The sequence below is a fragment of the Parasteatoda tepidariorum genome, chromosome 10, assembly GCF_043381705.1.
Source record: "Parasteatoda tepidariorum isolate YZ-2023 chromosome 10, CAS_Ptep_4.0, whole genome shotgun sequence".
Lineage (NCBI taxonomy): Eukaryota > Metazoa > Arthropoda > Arachnida > Araneae > Theridiidae > Parasteatoda > Parasteatoda tepidariorum.
Genome location: NC_092213.1, coordinates 7,980,732 through 8,003,233, shown reverse-complemented (window position 1 = coordinate 8,003,233; position 22,502 = coordinate 7,980,732). Strand labels below are relative to the sequence as shown.

At 26.5% G+C, this 22,502-nt stretch overlaps 2 protein-coding genes across 8 annotated transcripts in view; one reads left to right on the top strand and one right to left on the bottom strand.

Moving 5' to 3' along the window:
• Positions 1-1,789: 1,789 nt before the first annotated feature.
• LOC107447788 (phosphatidylinositol 5-phosphate 4-kinase type-2 alpha) lies at positions 1,790-12,429 on the bottom strand. The gene is made up of 10 exons (XM_016062813.3): positions 12,249-12,429; positions 11,545-11,676; positions 10,250-10,347; positions 10,075-10,171; positions 9,820-9,972; positions 7,651-7,797; positions 6,530-6,568; positions 5,716-5,829; positions 4,053-4,335; positions 1,790-3,260 (listed from the first exon to the last, which is right to left on the bottom strand). Exons 2-10 carry the CDS (start codon positions 11,674-11,676, stop codon positions 3,076-3,078), a joined length of 1,248 nt encoding a protein of 415 aa, XP_015918299.1. The 5' UTR covers positions 12,249-12,429; the 3' UTR covers positions 1,790-3,075.
• Positions 12,430-12,493: 64 nt separating this feature from the next.
• The window catches only part of LOC107447759 (uncharacterized), a 34,436-nt gene continuing 24,427 nt past the window's right edge, over positions 12,494-22,502 (top strand). Inside the window, exons 1-5 of one of the 7 annotated variants that reach the window (XM_016062790.3) lie at positions 12,494-12,627; positions 16,484-16,542; positions 18,699-18,779; positions 20,657-20,721; positions 22,116-22,150. In XM_016062790.3, coding sequence (XP_015918276.2) covers positions 16,540-16,542; positions 18,699-18,779; positions 20,657-20,721; positions 22,116-22,150 — 184 coding nt within the window. In that variant the 5' untranslated portion in view covers positions 12,494-12,627; positions 16,484-16,539. Of the gene's footprint in view, positions 12,768-16,483; positions 16,543-18,698; positions 18,780-20,656; positions 20,722-22,112; positions 22,151-22,502 lie in introns of all 7 variants that reach the window. The other 6 variants (XM_016062764.3, XM_016062780.3, XM_071186131.1 and 3 more) reach the window with 6 other exon arrangements.

Sequence of the window (22,502 nt, the reverse complement as noted above, 5' to 3'; positions counted from 1 at the left end):
AAAAAAAAATTCTGTTTTGTTATGGCATAAAATAACATGACATTTCTTTAGAAAATAAGTTGCTAACCTGCATACAATTCATTCAAATTTTTGTTAAAACCTCTATGTATGTGTAATTTTACAAATTAAGAGTATTATCACAAAATTAAAATGCAAGACTACTTCACATCTTTCATAATCGGCTATTTTTCAACATAAGATTTGTTCAACAGCAAATAAACGTAAGATAATAAACTGAAAAGCAGAGTCAAAATGTGAGTTACAAACAAATCTTAAAAACAATATCACATCTGAAAGGATGAAAATACTCTTGTTACACAACCTATCATTCATAAAATATAGTTATTTTAAAACATGTTGTCAGGTTTTAAATTTTCAAAATGTTAGCCTTGACAATAAATATGGAATACTGTAAAATTAGGATCAATAAGATATTGCTAATAGTATCATTATTAATATCGTTACCTAGTGCGCTAGTATTTTTTAATTATGATAGTTAAAATTTTTAAAGAAAATTTCGGAAAAAATTTATATTTAAATTGATTTGGATACGAAAAATATAGTGCAACAGAAAAATAATCTGAATTAATTAAGTTGGAAAAATATAGATATTATGACAATGTAGCACAATATTAAAGTTCTAACATCAGCCAGCACTATAAGCCATTCTGCCAAACTCAAAAGTCAATTTTAATAATAATAATATATATGAGTACTGTATCTCTTTGTACCTCTGCATTCACACACTCATATATATATATATTATATATGTATGCATGTGTACTTATCATACTCTATCATTAGAGAAACAACAGCTTTCAACTAAAACAAATAAATGCCATGGAGGTTTCACTACCCGTAGCAGATTTTAAGAGTTTGACCAGTTCTACTTTATTTTCATTATAATATATATCATTTACTTGATTTTTTATTTATTTTAAAAGCAATTAAATATTTTTTAACCACTACAATCTATTTTTATAAATTTATTAATTGCTGTTATTTAGAATAATCCAAATTAAAACTTTTTTCAAACATTCATAAGCATTTGTATGTCACAATCCTACAATAAAAAAAGATCTTAAAAAACATTATAAAGCTTAGATCATAGAGTCTTCATTCGTACACTGATTAATAAATACATTATTTGAAGAAAAACTATTTTTAACATTGAATTCCTATTCATTTCAAAACCAAACTATACACATTTTATATTTTAGTTATACTTTCAACAGTAAGATAAAATACACTTAAGAACGTCATTATCAATGAGGGTGGCTACTCGCGTAATTGATCAGATTTTATTTATTCTCTGGTTCAATGAGGAAAAACAGGAAATAAATATATGAAGGGAAAAAAATATTTAAATAAAAAATAAGTTGCAATTATACAGTTTTCACTTAAAATTTAAAGGATCCACATTTCCTTTAGTGGGTCCTCTGGGATTTCAACCAATCATAGTCCAATGTTAACATTGCATAAAGAAAGAAAAAAAAAGAAAAGAAATTAATCTTTCTCCTTTCTGTCTATGCAATTTGGAGGAATAGACTTTCTGTCTCAGGCTTTTCAGTTAAAAATAAAATTAGCTAGTTTCTTTCGCATCAAGAGTGGCGCATGATGGCAAAAAAAAAAAAAAAAATCGGCTTTTTGGATTTTAGAATTGCAAGATTACAAGGTACATGAAGTTGTTTAAAGGTTAAAATTACGGAGTATAACATGAACTAGAATTTAGTTTTTTTTTTAAAAAAACATCAAGTAGAACATGAACACAGAAAAAGAAACACATAAATGACTTTTAAAGCTTTATATACAATATATATCACAATAGAATGCTTGACAAGTACAGCAAGAATATGTATATATATATCAAAAAAGATTTCTTTTTGTTTTGAATGATCTAACATATCAGTGTCTATAAATACTTGTGCATTGCTATATCACTGTTGTAGCTCCAAAATAATCAGTTCCGGATGTCAGATAAAAGTTGATAATTTTTACTCTCCATTATTTATATTTCAAAAAAAAGATTTTAACAAAATATGTTTTTAAAATATTTATTTAACCATTGAATAATGCCTAGTTAAATAAAAATTTGAATGAGTGATAGTAATTTTTCCAACATAATTATTATTTAAAAAAAAAAAACTATTTGCACACAGCCACATCACTGGTTAAAAATTTTTAAGGATATAAATAATTTTGAATGATTTGATACTTTCACAGCAAAGAGAATTCTTTCCTTTTTAAACAACTCTCTAAAAACGATTCCCTTAATTCTCTCAGCAATGACAGAGCAACAAAACACAGCAAAATGAAATTGATTTATACACAATTAAAATAAATTTGAAACACTTATAATAAAAATGTTCAGATCAATAAACAATCATAATACAATTTATTTTTTTTCCATTAATTTTTCTATAGAACAGAAGTGTGTGAGAGAGAGTAAAATTTTAAATATTCAAATGCATGTAGTCTCTTTACAAGAAATTAAATTTTCTCGTAAAATTATGAAACAGAAATTAAGGAAAATTAGAATATGAATTATATTCACTTAAAATTTAATTTTCTTGAATTACAATATAAACGTACTTTGAAATGAAACTTTGAGAAGGGAAAAGTTGTATTTGGCAAATAAACATAATACTAATTTTACTATTATTTTTGAAAATATATAAACAGACAGTCCCGATAGAAAAAAAAGTTTCAGTTAAAAACAAATGTTTGAAATAAAATTTTCACATTTAACAATATAAAACAAGTAATCTAAAAAATTTTGATTCATTTTGAGTATTTTTAACTTTTGAATGATACTGCCAAAATATTTAGAGAGATGTAAAAAAAAAACTTGTAAACAGGAACTTAAAGAGTTCATGCATAGCACATTCAAACAAAAATCGGAACAGAACATAACGTTAGTGCATTGAAATGCTTGGAACTGTTCTACAGTTTAAAGAGTGTGAATTGCCACAACATCAAAGAGCAAAAGCTATGTGTGTCATGAACACAGCGTGGTGTATGGCACCACCTGATGTATTTCTATGTCTCATATAATCAATCTCACAGAAGTTGTCTTCACTCCATAGCTTTGGACATAAAATCAAGAAGACGCTTAGCATACTGTTCTGGATGCACTGTTGAGATCTCAGCATTGGTACCATGTTTAACTGCTTTGGCTGCTTGGGCTGTTCTCTTTTTTACGCCATAATGGGTAAGAACATCAACTAAAGCCAAAAAGTAGAGCTCTTTTTTCGGAGCATCTAAAATACAAGAAAACCTTTCTATTAGCTAATAATTAGAAGTTGTATCCTTAATGCAACTCAATTAACATATTTTTCAAAAGAATAACTCAAATATTTCAATCCAACCAAACCTTTATTTAACAGACTCTAGAATATTCATGAAATATTTTAAAATTTTATGTTGGCGGTTGAAAAACTTTGAGCATTTTCACTACAATCGGCAGAAAATATTACCTATGTTGAGGATCGCCACTACGAAACAACTGCTTTATGCTTTATTTTGCTTTCAACAGAATTATCATCGAAAAATACCTTTCTTACATATTGGAGGTGGAAGAAACGTTCATAATTTTTTTTTTTTAAACTTTACTTTGAGAATAAAACAATTCTGCAATGACTTGGCTTTAGCTAGAATTTAAGATTGATATTATAAGAAATCATTTCCTAATTGCAAAAATTTAACTACACAAAAATCTTTTTTATAACAGGAGAATATCGCCAATAATATTAGATATAATATGTATTCCTTTATATGTAGATTCAAAAAAATAAAAAAAGTCTTATATTATAATTAAAGAATTTATAAACTGTTATCTTCTATACATGAATGCTTATTTTTTTCTATAAACAGAAAGCTCTTCTGTTACGTTAAAATATTAACATATATATTTACTACTATTAAAAATTTCTTTCAGAAAGCTACATATTAAACAGTACTAGAGAAAATTGTCACAGAAAGCTCAAAAAATTCTGCCACAGGATAAATTGCCTTCATACATAAGTCAAGGGAAAAAATCAAATGATTCTTACTTTCGGCACTTGGTGTTGCATAGATGTCTCGGGTTGGGTTGAACACATCCCCATTGGCCATCTCTTCTCTGAGTGCTTGAGGTGAATCTGGGGGTGTAGGCACTGATCCTCCGACCCCACTGCCAGCAGAATCTTCATCTTCAGCAGATCCATTTTCTGGTCCACTGCCTTCCCCCTCAGAGCTCACAGGTTTCTCTTTCTCTAGAGCATCCTGCTCACTACGCTCACTGTCATGTATTCCAAGACATACTGAGTAATCCATCAAATTCATGCTAGCAAGGAACTAATAAAAGTGGAAAACTTCAGACCAATACATTATCAATTTCTTCAGACAGAACATCAAACAAACATTCTTATTTACAGAACAAAAAATCTTCAATAAAAAATTAAGTTCAGTTATACTTAACAGTCATCATAACAATTAATTGCGTAAGAAAAATTGTTGGAATATTAAAGGCTAAACTAAAAATTGCTTTTCATAAATTATATATGTGCAACATTTTATTACAGTCATATTTCATAATCATTTTACAATTACAAAAAAAGAGAGAGAGACAGACACAGAGAGTGAGCCAAACAAATCCCCCAAGTCACGGTCGCAAATTGTTTTAAACTCTAGCTGTTATTGTTTAACCTCCTCCTTCTTGCTCCCGTGATATTGACAGGCTGGAGTGCTCAGTAGTAATGTGCCAATAAGAATAAAACTAATTCATTTCCTTTGCCCGGAAAACATTTTATTTCTCATTTTACACACCTGATGGCAGTAACAGGATATTTTTAAGATAATTGTAGATAGTTTATTTCAAACTAGTTGCAGCACTAATCAAATACGTAATATAAATACAAAAGTTAAAAAAATAGGCACTTTTATGATCGTTTTCTTGAAAATTAACCGATCGTTAAGGGGTTAATGATAAAAAAGTTAAACAAATGGAATAAGATAAAATGTTCAAAATATCTTTACTGAATGAAGCTGATTAATATTGTGAAATACTTTAGTTACAATTATTGTACTTACCCAATGTCTGGAATTTATAATTAAAGATATGAACATTCATACAATATTGAAAAATCTTAACTAATATTTAAATTACAGCATCTTATCAAAAACTGTCCATATGTACGGGGGTTGGACAAAATAATGAAAATACTAAGAGAATTATTTTATAACTTTAGAACTGTTTAGGGGAGCGGAAAAAAAATTATAGTAAAGAATTCGTTTTTATAAATATTGAAGCATGCATAGAATTTTTCTTTCTTTCTTTTTTTTGCAAGCATCTCAATGCATAAGGAAAAAATTGAAGATACCTTTGCAATATTAAGAATAACAATCTTACAGCTGCAAAATTACAAAGTGATAAGTTTTTAAGGTTATAACAGGTTTTTTTAATAATATGAGCACCTTAAAATCTTACACAAGGTGTGCAACAATACTATTATAACAATATATATTTACTATTATAACAAAATACTATTATAATGAATAATATTACAACATATAATACTATTATAACAAATAATTATAATACAACATATAATACTATTATAACGAATAATTATAATACTAGTATAACAATATAAATTACCTATTATAACAATATATATTTCGAAATTATACTGCTACACTTATAATTTGATATAAAATACAAAAGTTGTTACTTACTGTGACATCAGCATTTAGAGTTTCTAGTAATTTTTCTTTAGCTTCTGACCCTATGTTCATCTTGCATCCGTCTTTGACAAAGTCATTATCTTTTAAAACAGGAATATCCTTTTCCTGCACAAAATGAAACATAAGTCTAAAGTCAAAACAAAGCTTTTAGTTTAGATACAAAACTTCTGCAAATACCACGATAAGTTTAAATTGTGCGACCGCACTCTCTTCTGACAAATTCTTTCATGTTTCAATCTTATTAAAATTTATATCTTCCCTTTAAAGGTACAAAACATTTTTCTTTTTTAAGCTCCTTGCACTTTTACCATCTTTATTTCTAGTAACACATATGTTAAGTATTTTTTCACTTTGAAACGAGAAATTTTTCCTCAATATTATTCTCATAGTGATCTTTATTAATCATGACGCCGTTGATATGAAAACTTATTTAACAGAAAATCCAGTAAGAGATTCAATTTTTTTTGGGTAGAATTATAAATAAATTTGATGCTTTTCCTATAAGTTATATACCTGCTTTTAAAAATGCCCCAGCACTCATTATTTATTCAAGAAACTAGACTTTCCAAATTATAATCTTTGAATATAAGTGATTTACAAAACTAACTTCTTGAGACAAAATATAAAAAATAATATCAATGATATTAATATAATGTTGACTATGTTAAAGTTTATGAAATCATATGTGATACAAAAGCTTTATACAATAAGTAATCTGGTGTAGCAATTTATTGAATAATATCACACAATTAAATTGATTAAAGAGCAACTACACAAGTCAGGAAAGAACATATTTAAATTTTACCTTTTCTTTATCACTGGCTTCTCTGTCAACAGTTGAACCCTTAAATAAGCAATAAATGAAAATATTTTAATTTTTCAATTTTTAAATACTAATTTCCCTAAAAACAGGAACTTTTTAATATGAAAAATAATAAGACATTTCATTACAAATTAAAAGATAATCATTATTAGAAAAAAAGTCCCCAGCACTGTTTTTACATCATTACTTCATTTTTAATTTTATTTTTCTGCATTCCAAATATCAAAATTCGAAATATTTTTTCACAAAATATATCTTTATGCTGTGATAATCATTTTTTGGGTTGAATTAATGATTTAGCTTAAACAAATTTAGCTTAAACTTTCTATTCAGGTCGGCTAATAAAAGGTAATAAATAATTTAAACCAAATTATTAAAATTAAACACTTGACTTGTTTCCTTTAAAAAAAATCATTGATGCAAATCATTAAAATATGAAAAACAATGATTAAAAAGTAATTTCTACGATTTTTTAAATTTTTGAGTGGTGAAAGAAAAGATAAAACTTGTATAACCCATTGAAACAAGTAAAAAAAATTGTCCCAAGCTCGTACAAACAGCATCACTTAAGATTAAAACAAAATTTCATTATTTCATGCCAATTCTCATCTCAAAAAATACTTAATAAAAAAAATAATTAAAAAAAAGCTGTAAGTTTTTTTTTTAAATAAAAAGTTGGGGTTTGGAAGTAATATTTCAGCTCTTGTACTATTAAACTTTCTGATGAATCAAATCAATTTTGACTAATAAAGTTAAAAAGTTAATTTAAAAAGAAATACCAGTAGAATTAATAATGTAGAAATGTAGTAATATACATTTAACTATATAGAGTTCTTAAAAGTATTTTTTCAAAAGAAATCAATTTTAATCTGTCTAATTCAATAAAAAAAAAAATAAAAAAAAATCATGAACCCTGTTTCAATATTAACATAAAACAAAAACTAATTACTTTAGCTGATTTTTAATATGTTTTTATATTTTTATAATAAGAATGTATAGTTATTATGCTTTTATCAATGATGACAAAATTTAAACAAAATTTTCAATTCATTTAAAATATATCAATTTGTCAAGTGATAAGTTTCAAAATAAAAGTTTTATACCTTTAAATCATATTTTTTGTGAATTTTCAGTCGAGTAGTAAAGATGTTACGCATTACAACTACGTAGGTTTCAGCACCTTCAACAGTCAGCCTATACATGCCTAAATACTGAGGTAGTAAAGTCTTTCCATGCCTCTCTACAATATACTGAAAAAGTATTCACTTTAATGCATAAGTCAATTAACACTGTTTATTATATTAGGTTGACTAGCAAAACAAATAATTTGTCGGGAAAAAAATGACTTCCATGAATGTATTTTAAAGAAGTTGTAGAATTTTAAAAGTTTCTGAAAGGAATAACACTATTAAAGATACATCAGAAGGTATTTATACCCAGTGTTAAGAAAATGTTCAACTTTGGTTTAAGGAATGATCTTTTTAGAAAGGTTAAAAGTAATACTTTCAAGTATTAACCCTTAACAGGAACCAAGTTTAATTATAATAATTTATAACATTAGTTTTTCTATACATAAATTGTTTATTTAATTGTAAATATGACAATTGCATCAAAGATAAAAATAAAAAAAATATTTGCTTGTATATCAGTGTTGGCTAAGCTTTTTACAATTGACAGTTTTATCCATCAGTCAAACATCCCTTTTAGACATAATTTTTTACATGCCTCTCAAAACCCAAAATAAATTCATTAGCTGTTATAAATAATAAATATTTATAAATAAACATACATATAAAATTACAAGTGATCATTTAATTATGTTCTTTTAATAGCTATATGAAATATTAATAATAATTTAATAAACTCTTGAATTGATTGATTGAAAAAATTATTTACTCATTTAAAGAATTTTCATTCATATTTTTATAAATCATAATTAGTTTACTAATGAATGAATATATTATAATCTAGATTTATTGCAATTATTCATGTAAATATAAGCAAGAGAGCAGAAAATTTTCAGAACCTAATATTCCCTATGAACAAAATTTCTTTTTGGATCAAAATTTACAAACATTTTAGCAGTTTTTTAGTACAATAAATTTTTAAAAATATTTTTGGAAAATAAAGTTTATACAAGAAAATAATTCATTTGATTTTATGTGATTCATGAATAAACAAGCTTAAGTGTTAAAAAATAATAGAAATCATAATATGTTGAAGTAGTAACAATTTATTATATTAAGTTTAAGGTCCCAATTTGAAACTTAAGGAATTCAAACTATAATAAATACACAAATTGACATATATTTTTTTAACAAGAAAAAGTTTTGCGAAGCGACAAATTTTTAAACAAAAAATTCTGTAGGAATGTTTTTAAGACCAAAAATTTCCTCATGGATGCCTGAATTTCCTTCAGTGCCTTGTTTGTGAGGTTAGGCAAATTCTGCTCCCCTGAATATATTTAATAATAACAAATATTGAGAATCAATAAGATAAAATACAAGTGGAGATAAGACAATTATTGGCAAATACTTTAAATTTACCCAATCTAAAAAATCTGTCTGAATTGTAAGATAAAAGAATAAAAATCAATATTTTGATTGATAATAATTACAGTAAGTCATAGTTATTACCTGATTGATTAATTATAATAACTCATAGTTATTACCAGTAATATACACCAAATAGTTATGATATGGCTCTTAATATATTAACTTTATCATTAGAAAACCTAATAGTTTCAATAATTTTGGTCACATTTTTTATAAGTGATAGGTGTATAATATAAACCATAATTATAGTAGTATATAATGCAAGTATTCTGCATGATTTAGCATATAATAAAATGCCTCAAATATCAAAAAAGAAACTCGCACCAAGTTTTTGACAGTTTATGACACATTTCGACAGTTTTTTAACATGTCAAATGAAAAACCAGTTTTTGAGATCCAAAACCAACCCAGCCATACATAGGCTACATTATACCAAGAAAGTAAAAGCACTTATGTAGCTTGCATGACGACATTGGTCGGTTAAGACGGAAAACTTTTTTTTTAGACTCATCTGGGAGTAGTACCTTTAATCATTCAATAAATAACAGTTTCATGTAAAAAAAAAATTAATTTTCAGAAATAATTTTGATTTATTAGCAATCTACTTGACTCTCTTTCTCTCATATTTTTTTCTAATATTAGATGAAAATTTTAACTTTGATCTAGTTAAAATAGCAACTCTTTTTTCTAAAATTAAAACAGGAGCCAAACACTTACTGGATGGTATTGTTTCAAAAGACTGTGCATCTGCTCTACTTCTTCTGTTTGTAAGGTTTTAATCATAAACAATCTGTCATAAGACTGATAAAATCTCGCACCGCTTCGGCCAGGTGAGTGAACAGCTGTTGGTTGTGATTTTGTGAGTGAGTTCTGTAAACAATGTCATTCATAATTACTAGTATGTTCTTTTAAAAAAAAATAAAACGAAAGATTTTATGTAACAAACAACATGCACACATAAATGTGTCATACCATATAATCTGCATCATCTATGCTGAATCGTTCTCTCAAATTTCGAAAAACCAAAGGACAATATTCTTTTACCTTGAAATGACTCGGCATGCTCTCCCTGAAACAGATCCATTGTATTTAAATTTTATCCCTTCTTCACAGAATTGAAAGTAAATCTCATGAAGAAAAATCTTACTTGTTAAAGTGATGATTATCAACTTTAATTTTGCTAAAAGCTTTAAATTCATCAGGAAGTAACATGACAGGAACATTAACATGGGTCAGCTCATTAATCTAAAAATTTAAAAAATAAAAATAGTGCAAACAATGGAAGAAGCAAACTTTTACTATTAAACAACAATGATATGACTTTTAATCATGATGGACTTGATTAGGGGGATGCTTCCGTATCTTAATCTGGCGCGCCAACTACAATTACCAAGGTACCAAATAGATTCTAAACTTGCAAATTTTTTAAAAGAAGAACATGTAGATGGTTGCCTGGGGGTGGCTAGAAGTTATACCTTTCGAATTGGTCCCTTTCTGTGATGCTTTTTTTTAAAGTTTCTTGCGGACCACTGCCCAGAAGTTTCCAAGTCTTGGGGATTATTCTGCCACAGATCACGATTCGGAAATCTCCCCTTGATTAGACCCAAACAGCTCTTAAATTAATCTCTTAAATTATTCATGAAAAAAAAAACTTATAATATAATTTTGTCCAAAAAAATCAGAAGATTTTACAAAAAGCTTTTAAGTATGCAACACTTTAAACTATAAGTTGAGAGACCATTATTATAAAAATTTAAAAGTTTATTACTAATAAAAGAATTGGTAAGCCATATATATAACAATATATAGCTGTGTATATATCAGTGTTTTCACTACAGAGCGAGAACGCGGGAATCTCGCATATTTTTTTCTTTTCTCGCAATATAAAAAATTATTAATGCGAGAAAAATTTCGTCTTTTGCCATTTTGAATAAAATCTGTTTCACTTTTCTTCCTTGATCTTTCATTATTTTGAACATCGGTCCTTGTTATCTAGTTTCCCTATTTATCAGTATTGTTCAGAACCGGTGCAAACACCACGGAACCCCTTTCAGAACACATTTCTCTGCAACCACGTGCTCACCTTAGGTAAGGTTTCTTAATGTAAGACGTTAATATTTTTTGTGCATGAATGCAAGATGGACAAATACCTTGCTGATGAAAAAGTAGATATAGAACATTTTTCATATGATGATGCAGTAAAAATATTCAATTAGAAGATGTTTAAAATGTATTATAATTGAAGAAAAAAAAATTTTTCCCAAGTCTATTCGTGTTTTTTTAATTTTTAGAAATCTCACTTAACTTTTTGAAATTTCACCCTGCTTTTGAGAAAGGGTGAGAAATTCTCTCCCTTTTTTTTTCTGTAATGAAAACACTGATATATATACATATATATATAACATGAAACAAAAAGACTAAGTGATATGAGAAACAACATACAGTATGGTTCACTCCCCACATCAACACGCTAATCAAGGGTTCATTGGCACGAAACAGCTTGGCCTTTTGGTATTTAGGTTTGAAGTGTTTTTTCTTCAATTTACTACTTCCTTTTTGAGTAATTGAAGCCATCTAAAATAAGAAATAGTTTATAAATACCAAAATTTGCTGAGTTTATGAATACCAATATTCGCTAAGTTTATAAATACCAAAATTCGCTAAGTTTTCAAAAATTCAAAAAAAGGTTACATGTTTTTAATAATGTAAGCTTCACTAAATTACAGCAAGACTTTAGGTCAATTTAATATATAACTACTTTTAATAACTATTTTCATAAAAAACAGTCAACTAAATCAATATGAATAATCTCTCTTACTAGAAAATAGTTTGCTATCATTAAAAAAATATCACGAACTTACAACCTAAATGTTAACTATCTGTCAGATAAATAAAACGAAGTAAAATGAATGATAAATCACAGTAATTTTTCATTAAAGTTTCTTCAAATGTTAAAGAAATAACAGGCAGTAGTTCTTAGAATAAAAGCGTTAAATTAAAACACAACAAATAGAATCCACATGACTGTTAACATTAATTTTTAAGAACTTTGATTAAATACACTATTCAATTCGATTAACTGAGAAAATGCAAATAAATAATGGGCAGTTTAATAGGGAAGCAGACATATATAATACACTATTTACCGTAGTGTTAAGTACTAGAATGTATATTCACTATGAATTTTATCTACACATCGATTTGTTGCAAAGCGATTGTTTTATTGTGGGTACTTAAGTTTTTAAATTTCTTTAATTTTAAATTCCTTGAATTGAACAGACATTTTTCCTTCTGATTATTGTTGATGTTGCCAAATTTAAAATTGTCAAAAAAAGTGCTGCATCTGTAACAAAGATGAAATAAAATTTATATTCTTCAAATGGCAACATGATCAAAATAAAAACTCACGACTTGAATCGAAAAGAAATAGACCGCCTAAATCGATTCAGTCAGCGGTCAGGAATTCGAACTCTTTGTACTTGCTGTCTGTAATTGTTAAAAGTTGTCTTGATCAAAGTTATTGCGGTAAAATATTTTTTATATTTTTCTTATTAATCTTGGGGGAGATTTCCGTATCTCTTTATCTGTGGCCGAATAAGCGCCAAGTCTTGCAAGACTTCAGAAACTAAGAAAAAAAACATCACAAAAAGGGACCAACTCCAAAGGTATGACCCATAGTGGGGATATTTCCGTATCGTGATCTGTTAGGCAAACTAAAATTGCTAAATAGATTTTAAACTTGCTAGTTTTTTTTTTAAAAAAAGAAGAAAAAACAATGCCGGAGGGTGACTAGGAGTTATACCTTTCAAGTTGGTCCCTTTCTGAGATGTTTTTTTTTTTTTTTTTTTTTTTTATTCATTTATTTATTTATTTTTTTGTAAGAGTNTATTTTTTTTTTTTTTTTTAAGTTTTTCGCGGAGCACTGCCCAGAAAAAGATACTCGGCGATTATTTTGCCTCAGATCACGATGTGAAAATTTCCCCCGGGCAAATATCTACATGTTTTTTTTTTCTATAAAAAAAACATATCAAGTTTATAATCTATTTGGCACCTTGTAAGGAAATATCCCCCATAAAATTATGAAACTGGATTTTACCCAGGTAGCAGATACCTTCCAGCACGGATGAAACCTTGGCTACTGTAGTTGGTGTGGCAGATGGCGATATGGAAATATTCCCTTGCATAAGTAAATAGTTTAAATAGGTAATAGTTTACATAATTAGGTAATTGTTCAGGGACCCTTCTCTTTTTCGGCACTTTACGAATTAAGGAATATCTCTGTAAACAAACCAGGAACCAATCGCATAAAGGTAAACACCCGAAAATGATACCATTGGAAAAAAACACTGTGAAGTAGATCATGGTAACCAGAAATGGGATTTCAACAAAGCAACGAAAATTATTGCCAAACCAAGGGGCCCACTAATTCTACACTTGAGCCAACTACTTTAGATTAAAAATTGAATAAGGCTTAAGTTGTTCTAATTTCTTTAGAAATCCATTAAATTTTCTTTTACAATTTTGCATTTTAGATTTCATTTATTAAAAAATAATCTGTTAAATAGTTTGGAAATTATTACTATTATTTGAATTAGATTACTTCCACTTGAGTTAAAAGAAACCTAATACTTCTATAACAGTTTCTTATAGTCTGGAAGATAATTGTCGTCATATGAGTAGAATTTATCAATAGAGTATCTAATAATTTATGTATCGTGAGCAAAGGAATGGCACATAGAGTGAGTTACTTTATGAACTTTTCTATGCATGGAGAAGTGGTGATCTGGAATCGAATATCATTTTGTTGAGAGAGATTAATTGAAAACTAAATTCATTGCTAAAATCAATGTATTATCGCAACCATATTGGTCTTGTAACATAACAGCCGCTGTGAGAAAAAAATAATGGATGGCCTCAGAACTAACTCTAATAAGTACTAATACAATTGTAAATAATATAATAAGAGAATGAATCAGGGTTGGCAGGTTTTTGACATGTTACAGTTTTTGACAGTTTAAACCATGGTTTAAACCGTCACGTGAAAAACCTCACTGTCAAAAATGTCGAAAATGTCAAAAACCTGTATTCATATGTGAAATTTAATTAATACATAAAATTTATATATTTTTTATAAAGGATAGTGTTTCTAAATATGTTCTAGAAAAAATAAATTTAAAATTTTGAAGAAACACTTATATTTTGAATAGTAACCAAAATCTTGTACTTTTGAAAGCTCACATCTTTTGTAATATTATGTATTCATTTTCATGTGTTATTGAAAATCTGCAGTGATATTATTAAGAAATTTATTTATAACCAAATTTAGTGTATAGTATAGATTATACTAAAAATTAGACATTTTTAAAGATAAACATTAGCAGTTTTGTACATTAGACATCTTTTAAAGAAAAATCTTTTTAATATTCTTTTAAATCTTCTTAATAATCTTTTTAACATAAGACAATACAAATTTAAGTGCTTTCTGTTAAATACACAGAGTAGTTAGTGTCGATTTACAGTATATTCAGCCTATTCATTTACTATGCTGAAAATTTAGTTTATCCAAATACTTGTGAATTTCATTTTGCTGAATACTATATAGTTTTGTTGAATATCTAAATATTCAGCTGTTGAATAATTACTTCTTGCTTTCAAGATATGCATTATTTGTATTCTTAATACAAGTGGAGAAAAAAAAATTAAGAGATAAAAATTGTTTTAAAATGATAAGTGTAATAATTATAAATAAATATAATAAACAATATGAATTATATTTATCATTATTCACAAATATAACTACTTTTAAATTCAAATTAACATACTGGATAATAAAGATATTCGGTATAACATTAAAAAAAATTTTTTATACACTTGTATCTTATATCAAGTTTGTATTTATACAACATAACTTGTAAGTTCCTTATAAATATTAGTTATATGTTCCTTATATGTCAAAAATGCATAGTAATAAACTTTTAATTTTCTTAAGTATCAAAAAAAAAATTTTTTTTTTTAAAATATAAATATTTAAAAAATTTTTGTGCAAAATTTTTCTGCACATGCATTTGAATATAAATTTCTGAGATTTTAAATCTGTTATTTTACCTTAATTTTAATTAAAAAATATTTTAAAACGTTCTGATTACCTATAGTATAATTAAATTTCAATTTAATGCATGGCAACTGTTGGTAGTTTTGAAGTTTATATATTTTCTTGGCAAACTTCAGTTTTTGTCATTTTTGACGGGTTTTTGACGGTTTAAACCAGTATTATACCCTTGTCATGTCAAAAACCACTTTTTGATGTCAAAAACCCAACCCTGGAATGAATGAAAAAATTAAGGAAAATAATACTAAAGAAAAATTATAAATTAAGGAATATAATAAAACAATTGTTAACTGGATAAATGTTGTTTCACTCGAACCAATTTCCTGTTCCCAACTGTCTGTCAAAAGTCAAAATGTATTTTTGTAGAAAAGCCACAACATCTTTTTCACTAGTTGGTTAATCCTATATTCACATTCCTATACTTACACTTGTCATTGCATCAAACAGTTTTAACGAGCATAGAAAGGTAGGAAAGTGTTTCGAAAGGAGAAGCTTATAGTTGCTACTTTGGTACCTTTCAGGTTGCCAGTTTTTTCACGGTATTTCTAAAATTGGTGTGGTTGTGGTAGTATGTAAGTACCAAATCATCTCTCTGGGAGGAATGGAAGGTCAATGTTATAAAACAATGATTGCCCACAAGAAAAATAGGGTTAATCTTACCGCAATGGGTAATTAAGCGACTAATGAAAAAGATGTTGTGGCTTTTCTACTGTGGATTTAGCAATATTTGGGATGACGATAAAGTTTGCAATATGCAGTTGTAGATTTGCCTAGATTCTATGGGTTTTTTATTTTATTTATATGCATTTTTCAAGGTATATTTATAAATTTCCCATTTGCAGGTTAAATTTTTTTATGTTTTTGCCTACATGAATTCTTGACTGCAATCATAAAGCGTCATTTCAGCCTTGGCGACAAGCATCATTTTGCCATTGTCAAAATTTTTCATAATTGTGCTAAGTTTCTAATGTATACTAGATATTAATGCAAAAAATTTCTAAGATTTTATAATACTGTTAATTATTTTAAAATATGTGATTTTGGGATAATTATATCTGCTTTTGTAATTTTTTCTTCGCATTGCATCATTCGGAGATTAAAATGGATAATGCTTCCATTGAGTTTTACGATTTTTATTTCTTTCATGTCTGAAAATTTTTTATTAATCTTTTTAAGCTGTTTTAAATTTCATTAGTTATTTTTCATTATTGGTTAATTAGTTCAATGTGTAATTAGTTTCAATACATATTTTAATAATCAATGTACTTTCAGTAGTCTATATGAATCATTTTTGCAAGTAAAAGAGCGACATCATCCTCTTTCAAATAATGGTAAATACATCATTTTTCTTCTTTTTATTGAAATAATTTTTGATATTGAAATCTGTGATAAATTTGAGTGCTTGTGTTATTTATTCATGATTTTTGCTTTTAACTATTATTTCTTTAACTGTTAACCAAGTTATATTTGTAATTCTGTGTTTATAAAATTGGAAACTGCAAGACGACAAATAAAATAAAGTGTCCCATGTACCTTCATAAAAGTTGGTATCTGACACATGAGTGTTTTTATAATCCTTTTTTTGTTAAATCTACTGAAACTACCGTGGAAGATTTCGTATGATTTATTTATTTTTTTGAGCTAAATAAAACTGCAGGTTGCCTTTTTTGATGGCCTTTACTATTATCGCTAACTACAGTGGTGTAAGAGGTCAGAAAAAGAGTTTAAAAAACCAGGGGATGAAAAACTTGTTCACACCCATCACCTGCTGTGTTTTTATGATCATCGCCTCCTCCTCATAATTCCTTTCCTCAGTCGCAGAAAGATCCACTTTTTGTTTTTAAAATAAACAATTCATGTGTTTTTCTTTTAAGTGTTAAGTTCCAAAAGTGTTTCAAATTTGTGTCTCAAATTATTAGCTATTATAAGAAAACTTCAAAGAAAAAAATTTATAAATTTTTGAATTTTGACTAAAAGCTAAGAGTCATTGTATAAACCATTCCAAGGACTGCATGTTAAGCATCCATAATTTATAAATTTGTTTTCATATTTTTGTGATTATTATAAAATTTGTATTATATTTTTATAGCTTTAAATTTTTCTGTTTACCAAAGTTTATTGTATTAGATTTCAATAATAACAAGGTTCCAAATACTTTTTATTTTTGGTTTCACCTAATTATGTTGTTTTTTTTTCTTATTATTGTCAGAATTGGTATGATTTAATTCACCTGATATTTTTTGAAAAAACCATTAATTTAAACAAGCTGTTTTTTGTTTTTTTAATTATAAGGTATAAAATATTTTTTGTATAATTTAGTTAATAGACACATTCTTTAGAGTCTGATTTTATAAAAGTTTAATTTTAGTATTAGTGAAGGTTTTTTACTACGAAATAGTGAAAGAGATATACATGTAAATTATATTTATTTATATTCATATCCCTTTTATTAAAAAAAGCATTGATTTAAATCAACTGATTTTTTAAATTATTAATTAAAGTACAAAATATTTTTTATGCAATATGATTAAAAAATATATTATTTAGGGTGTGATTTTTTTTTTTTTTTTAGTCTTATTTCATAATGACAAGAAATATTAAGAAGGATATGCTTTTAAATTATTATATTTCAAAATAGACTTTTAAAAAAATACGACTAAATATAGATAAGAGTGTTATGAAACTTTTAAATCATAATTTTCTATTATTAAATTTATACTAAATACTTTGCATGCAAAAAAAGAAACATTTTTATAATTTTATACTTCTTGAAATTCTATGCCTTGGAAACTTATTAATGATGTAGTTTCTCTATATTAACCGTAGTAACTTAAAATTAAAAAAAATTTCAGTTATATTTTCTGATCTAAGCTAATTTACTCTTCATTTGTAATCTAATTGATAAATAGTTTAACATTCATTAGCAAGTTAGCTTGAAAAACATAACTCTGATCTTATTATTCAATGAATAGTTTTAAATAATTATTTTAACCATTTTGGTAAGGAATGCTAACTATATTAGCTATGATATTATTTTAAAATAATTATTAAGTACCATAAATATATCTTATCAGATGTTTTGGCTAGTAAATTAAAAAAAAAAAAATGAAATCAAAAAATTTAATTTTAGTAAAAGAATCTTTTTAAATCAAATAAATACAATTAAAAGAAAATCATAATTTTTTGCAACTATTTTTTTTTTTTTAAATCTGTGTAGATATATAAGCTTTGTATTGTGTTCTTTTGTGTTTGATTTTGCTCAATATGTCTCTTAAAATAAAAGTTCAACTGCAAAAAAAAAGAAAAGAAGAAGAACAGTTTTATGCATTGACTTTTTTACAACTTTAACATAAAACAAACACTTTCATCCTTAAATGATCCAGTTCAAATATATCCTAGATCGATTTTAATTATTTTCATTAGACATGTGATTATTTAATTGTTTCTGTTCAATATTTTGTTAGAATTAATTGTTATTATTCATTAGGATTCCAAATGTCTGATGGAAAAACTGCAAGAAAATAAACAAGAATCAAATAGTTTAAAACAGAAAATTTATCATTTGGAGGTATTTTATTTTCTATTTGAATTTATTACTTACATTTCTGAATTGTTTTAAAGTTCATATTTTTAAAATATGATTTTGAAGCTATTTCCACATTTTATGAATACTAATCCATCTTTTTCATAACCAATCAAAAAGATTGGTAGTTTTTTTTTTTTTTTTCTTTCACTGAAAAATATGATTGTTGTAAAGTGAAATAATTTTTTATGATTGTAATTTAGCTCTTTATTGTTTTGCACAAGTGTCCATTTTTAATGTAATTAAATAATATTGTATTTAAATATAATTTGTAAACCTAATTGAAAAATTGATAAGTTTTATCTTTGTAATTAAAGAAGGATATTTTAAAGAAAAGAAGAAGATGACTTTTTAAAACTCATAATTTTGACATGCTATATTTCCAGTCTTTACACTTTAATCAAAGTACATAAAAGCAGTATATTTAAGCGACTAAAATATTGCAGAGCAAAAGTGTGTATAACAATGTGTAAAATGATATGCCTAGTTTTTACTTTATTGTGATAATGTTTCACAGTCTTCTATGAAGTCTTTATTTTAACATTGGGGAATAGTAATCTTAAATTGCATTTCACTGATATTTGAAACAGAATACTGAACAGACAGATAGAAATTTAAATTGCTTTTAAAACAAACAGCTTTCTTGGGTGAAAAAACAGCAAGCAAAGTAACATAAGCATGTTCAGTACTCAAAATTTTGACCAGTGATTTAAATTGCAATTTAAATCATGTTTTTTATTTTCTAAATCATTGATTTAAATCATCTGATTTTTTTATTTTTAGAAATCATTGATTTAAGTCAAAAATATTCTTCAAAATAATTTATAAATATACTCCTTAGGATCTGATTTCATTGATTTTAAAAGTTATATCTGAAGTTAGTTGCAAATTATTATTTGGTGTTCAAAATGACTAATAGATTGAAAAAAGTACAAAAAAAAGAGACTTCATGTGGATCAATTTGTTGCTTTCACGTTTTTTCCATAAAAAAAATAGTTTCTAGTTTGATAAGCATGTTAAAATTGTACCCATTTTATGTTTATTTAGATACAAGTAGATTACTTTATAAAGCTTATTAAATCTGAAGTTTATAATAATAAAAAAGTCTTGTTCAGAGTATTTTTAAAAAAAAAAAATTTTTAATGTTTCTTGTTATATGTTAATTTATTCTTTATTTGATGGCTAACTGACAAAATGGGCTTTTATCTTTCCAAGTTCATGAGAGTGTTGGGCTTGAACAAAAATAACAATGATTTTATTTATTGTGAGATTAATTGAACGATTATTTCATAATAATTTTAACTCTAAATTACAAGTATTTTAATTAAGATATTTTTCAAAATAATATTTAGCGTTATTAGTACAATTTGCATGAGTTGTAATTGGTAAATGTAAAACAAAATAATAATTTTGAAATCTGATTTAAATTTTTTTTAAAATGTCTGAACTGAATAAACATAAACATCTGGGCACAATGTTTTCCCAAAATACTCATATATGTTTAACAACAATATTGATAGTTTTTTTTTTATTTAGGAAAACTATTTTAGGTGTTCAATTTTCTGTTACATTTTGTTTAGCTATGCAAAATCTATGATACTTGGAAACTTGAAATTATAAAAATGGGCTGGGAGTAAGATGTAAATAAATATTTTAGCATTCCTTAAATGGTTAAAAAAAATAATTAATTTGTGATTTGAAGTAAAAATTACCACATGGACCACTCTGTCGAATTTAAGACAACCATGTACTGCGATTTGCAATTATAAAAAATTAAACTGTTTTGAATTTTATGTATGAGCTTTTCATGACTTAGATTTGTAATAAAATTAATTTATGTGATTTTTTTTTATTCATTATAGAATGTTCTTGAAGCTTTAAAAGGTATTGTTAGTGCCCAAAAGGAAGATGATAATCTGAACAGACGGTAAGTTTTCTACAATATTTAATAGACCACTGTAGCACCAAAACAATTTGGGCTCTCATTGAACCAATATTCAGGAATCTTGGCTTAATAAGGGTTCAAAAAGCCTTTATTTTCCGATATTAGCCCTATATAGAACTGTCTGATTCACCCTATATTTTACAGCCATTTATTTCGCAACCAATATCAGCCCTATATAGAATTGTCCGATTTACCCGATATATTATATTCATTATTCAGCCCCTATAGGTCGATATTGGCCCTATATAGTACCAATATTAAAAATTCTAGCCATCCCAATATTGGTTCCTCAGTGCATGTTCATATAGGATCCCTATTAAGCCAATTTTGAGCCCTACTAAGGTCAAGGTAAAGTTGTTGGTAGGGCACTTGTATTTCTAATCTATTAAGATTGTATTTTCTGGGACAAAAGATTGAATTTATCAGAAATAAAATTTATAAGTGTTAGGAATTGAATTTCGTGTATCTGATTTCTTAACTTAAAATAGTTTCTGCACTACTTATTAACATGTTTAAGGTTTATTCCTTAGAACCGTAGCAATTACATCTTAGTACACAAAAATCTAATCTTAGATCAAATGGTATTTCATTGTTATATATTTTAAATATTATCCTAGTTGGCAAGGCCCTGGACATCCATTAGTGAGAATGTAAGTTCGAATCCAGCTGACTGAGGACTCCCCGTGAAGTAAATGGTGACTGATGCATGTTACAACTGTCGAGTCACTAATTCCTCCATGGTCCCATAACAAATCAATACCTCTTGGGGTACTGAATTGGAGGTTGATTGTTCTCTGGTTCAGGTCAAAATTATGATCATTGGATGGATGTGTGAATGGGTCTGCCCTGTAAACAGCTGTGGCAAAATTCAATTTCTTGGGCCATCACTTGAAAACAAGAACAATCACACCCCTTCTGCCTTAATGGTGGAAGACAACAACAATGTTATCCTATTTTAATTTGGATTTTCTGATAATGTAGAATATGTTAATTAATTGAAGTCAACTCTAATTAAATGTTAATCAACTCTAAAAAATTATATTATTTAATTTAAAAAATATTGATTTAAAAATTCATCGAATATTTTATTATGATATTAGTACTACACTTAGTTAAATGCTCTAAAAGAATGTTCATAAGTTTTTTAATTTTTTTTTCAAATTTTACAAATTGTTGTAGATTTTATTTAAAAAAGCAAAGTTATAAAAAATTTTATTGCTGAACAAAAATATGTTATTTTAGTTTCATTCTGCTATATAAACAAAGCTGCAATTTTTTCTTTTGTTACATATTCTATTCTAAATTGTTCAATTATTTTATTTGTGCAATTACTGCTATAACTTATTTATGGATATTTTTGTTTTCAATTTTAGCAGGCAAGGGGTTGAACACCAAGTATCGTCCAATCAAGGTAAATGTTCAGTTTCTTCTTCTTTGTCCTTTCTTTGAAAATTTTTTTATCTGGGTTTAAAACTGAAAAAGTTGACATATTGATATTCATATCTTTAATTTTTTTTTTAATTATTGAATTAAAATGATAAAAAATAGAATAAAACTATAGAAATGGCGAGGAGTTGTCTATTTGTTTAAGAGTTTGTCTTTTAAATAGCTTACAGATTTATAATGTTGCAAAATTTTCATGGAATTCCGCAATCTTAAATTCATATTTTTAAACTTTCGCTAATTTGACGAGACGCTTACATATAGGTGATTCTTCCGCCAATTGATTATTTTGGTTAAGTGAATTTTTGCCATTTTGAATA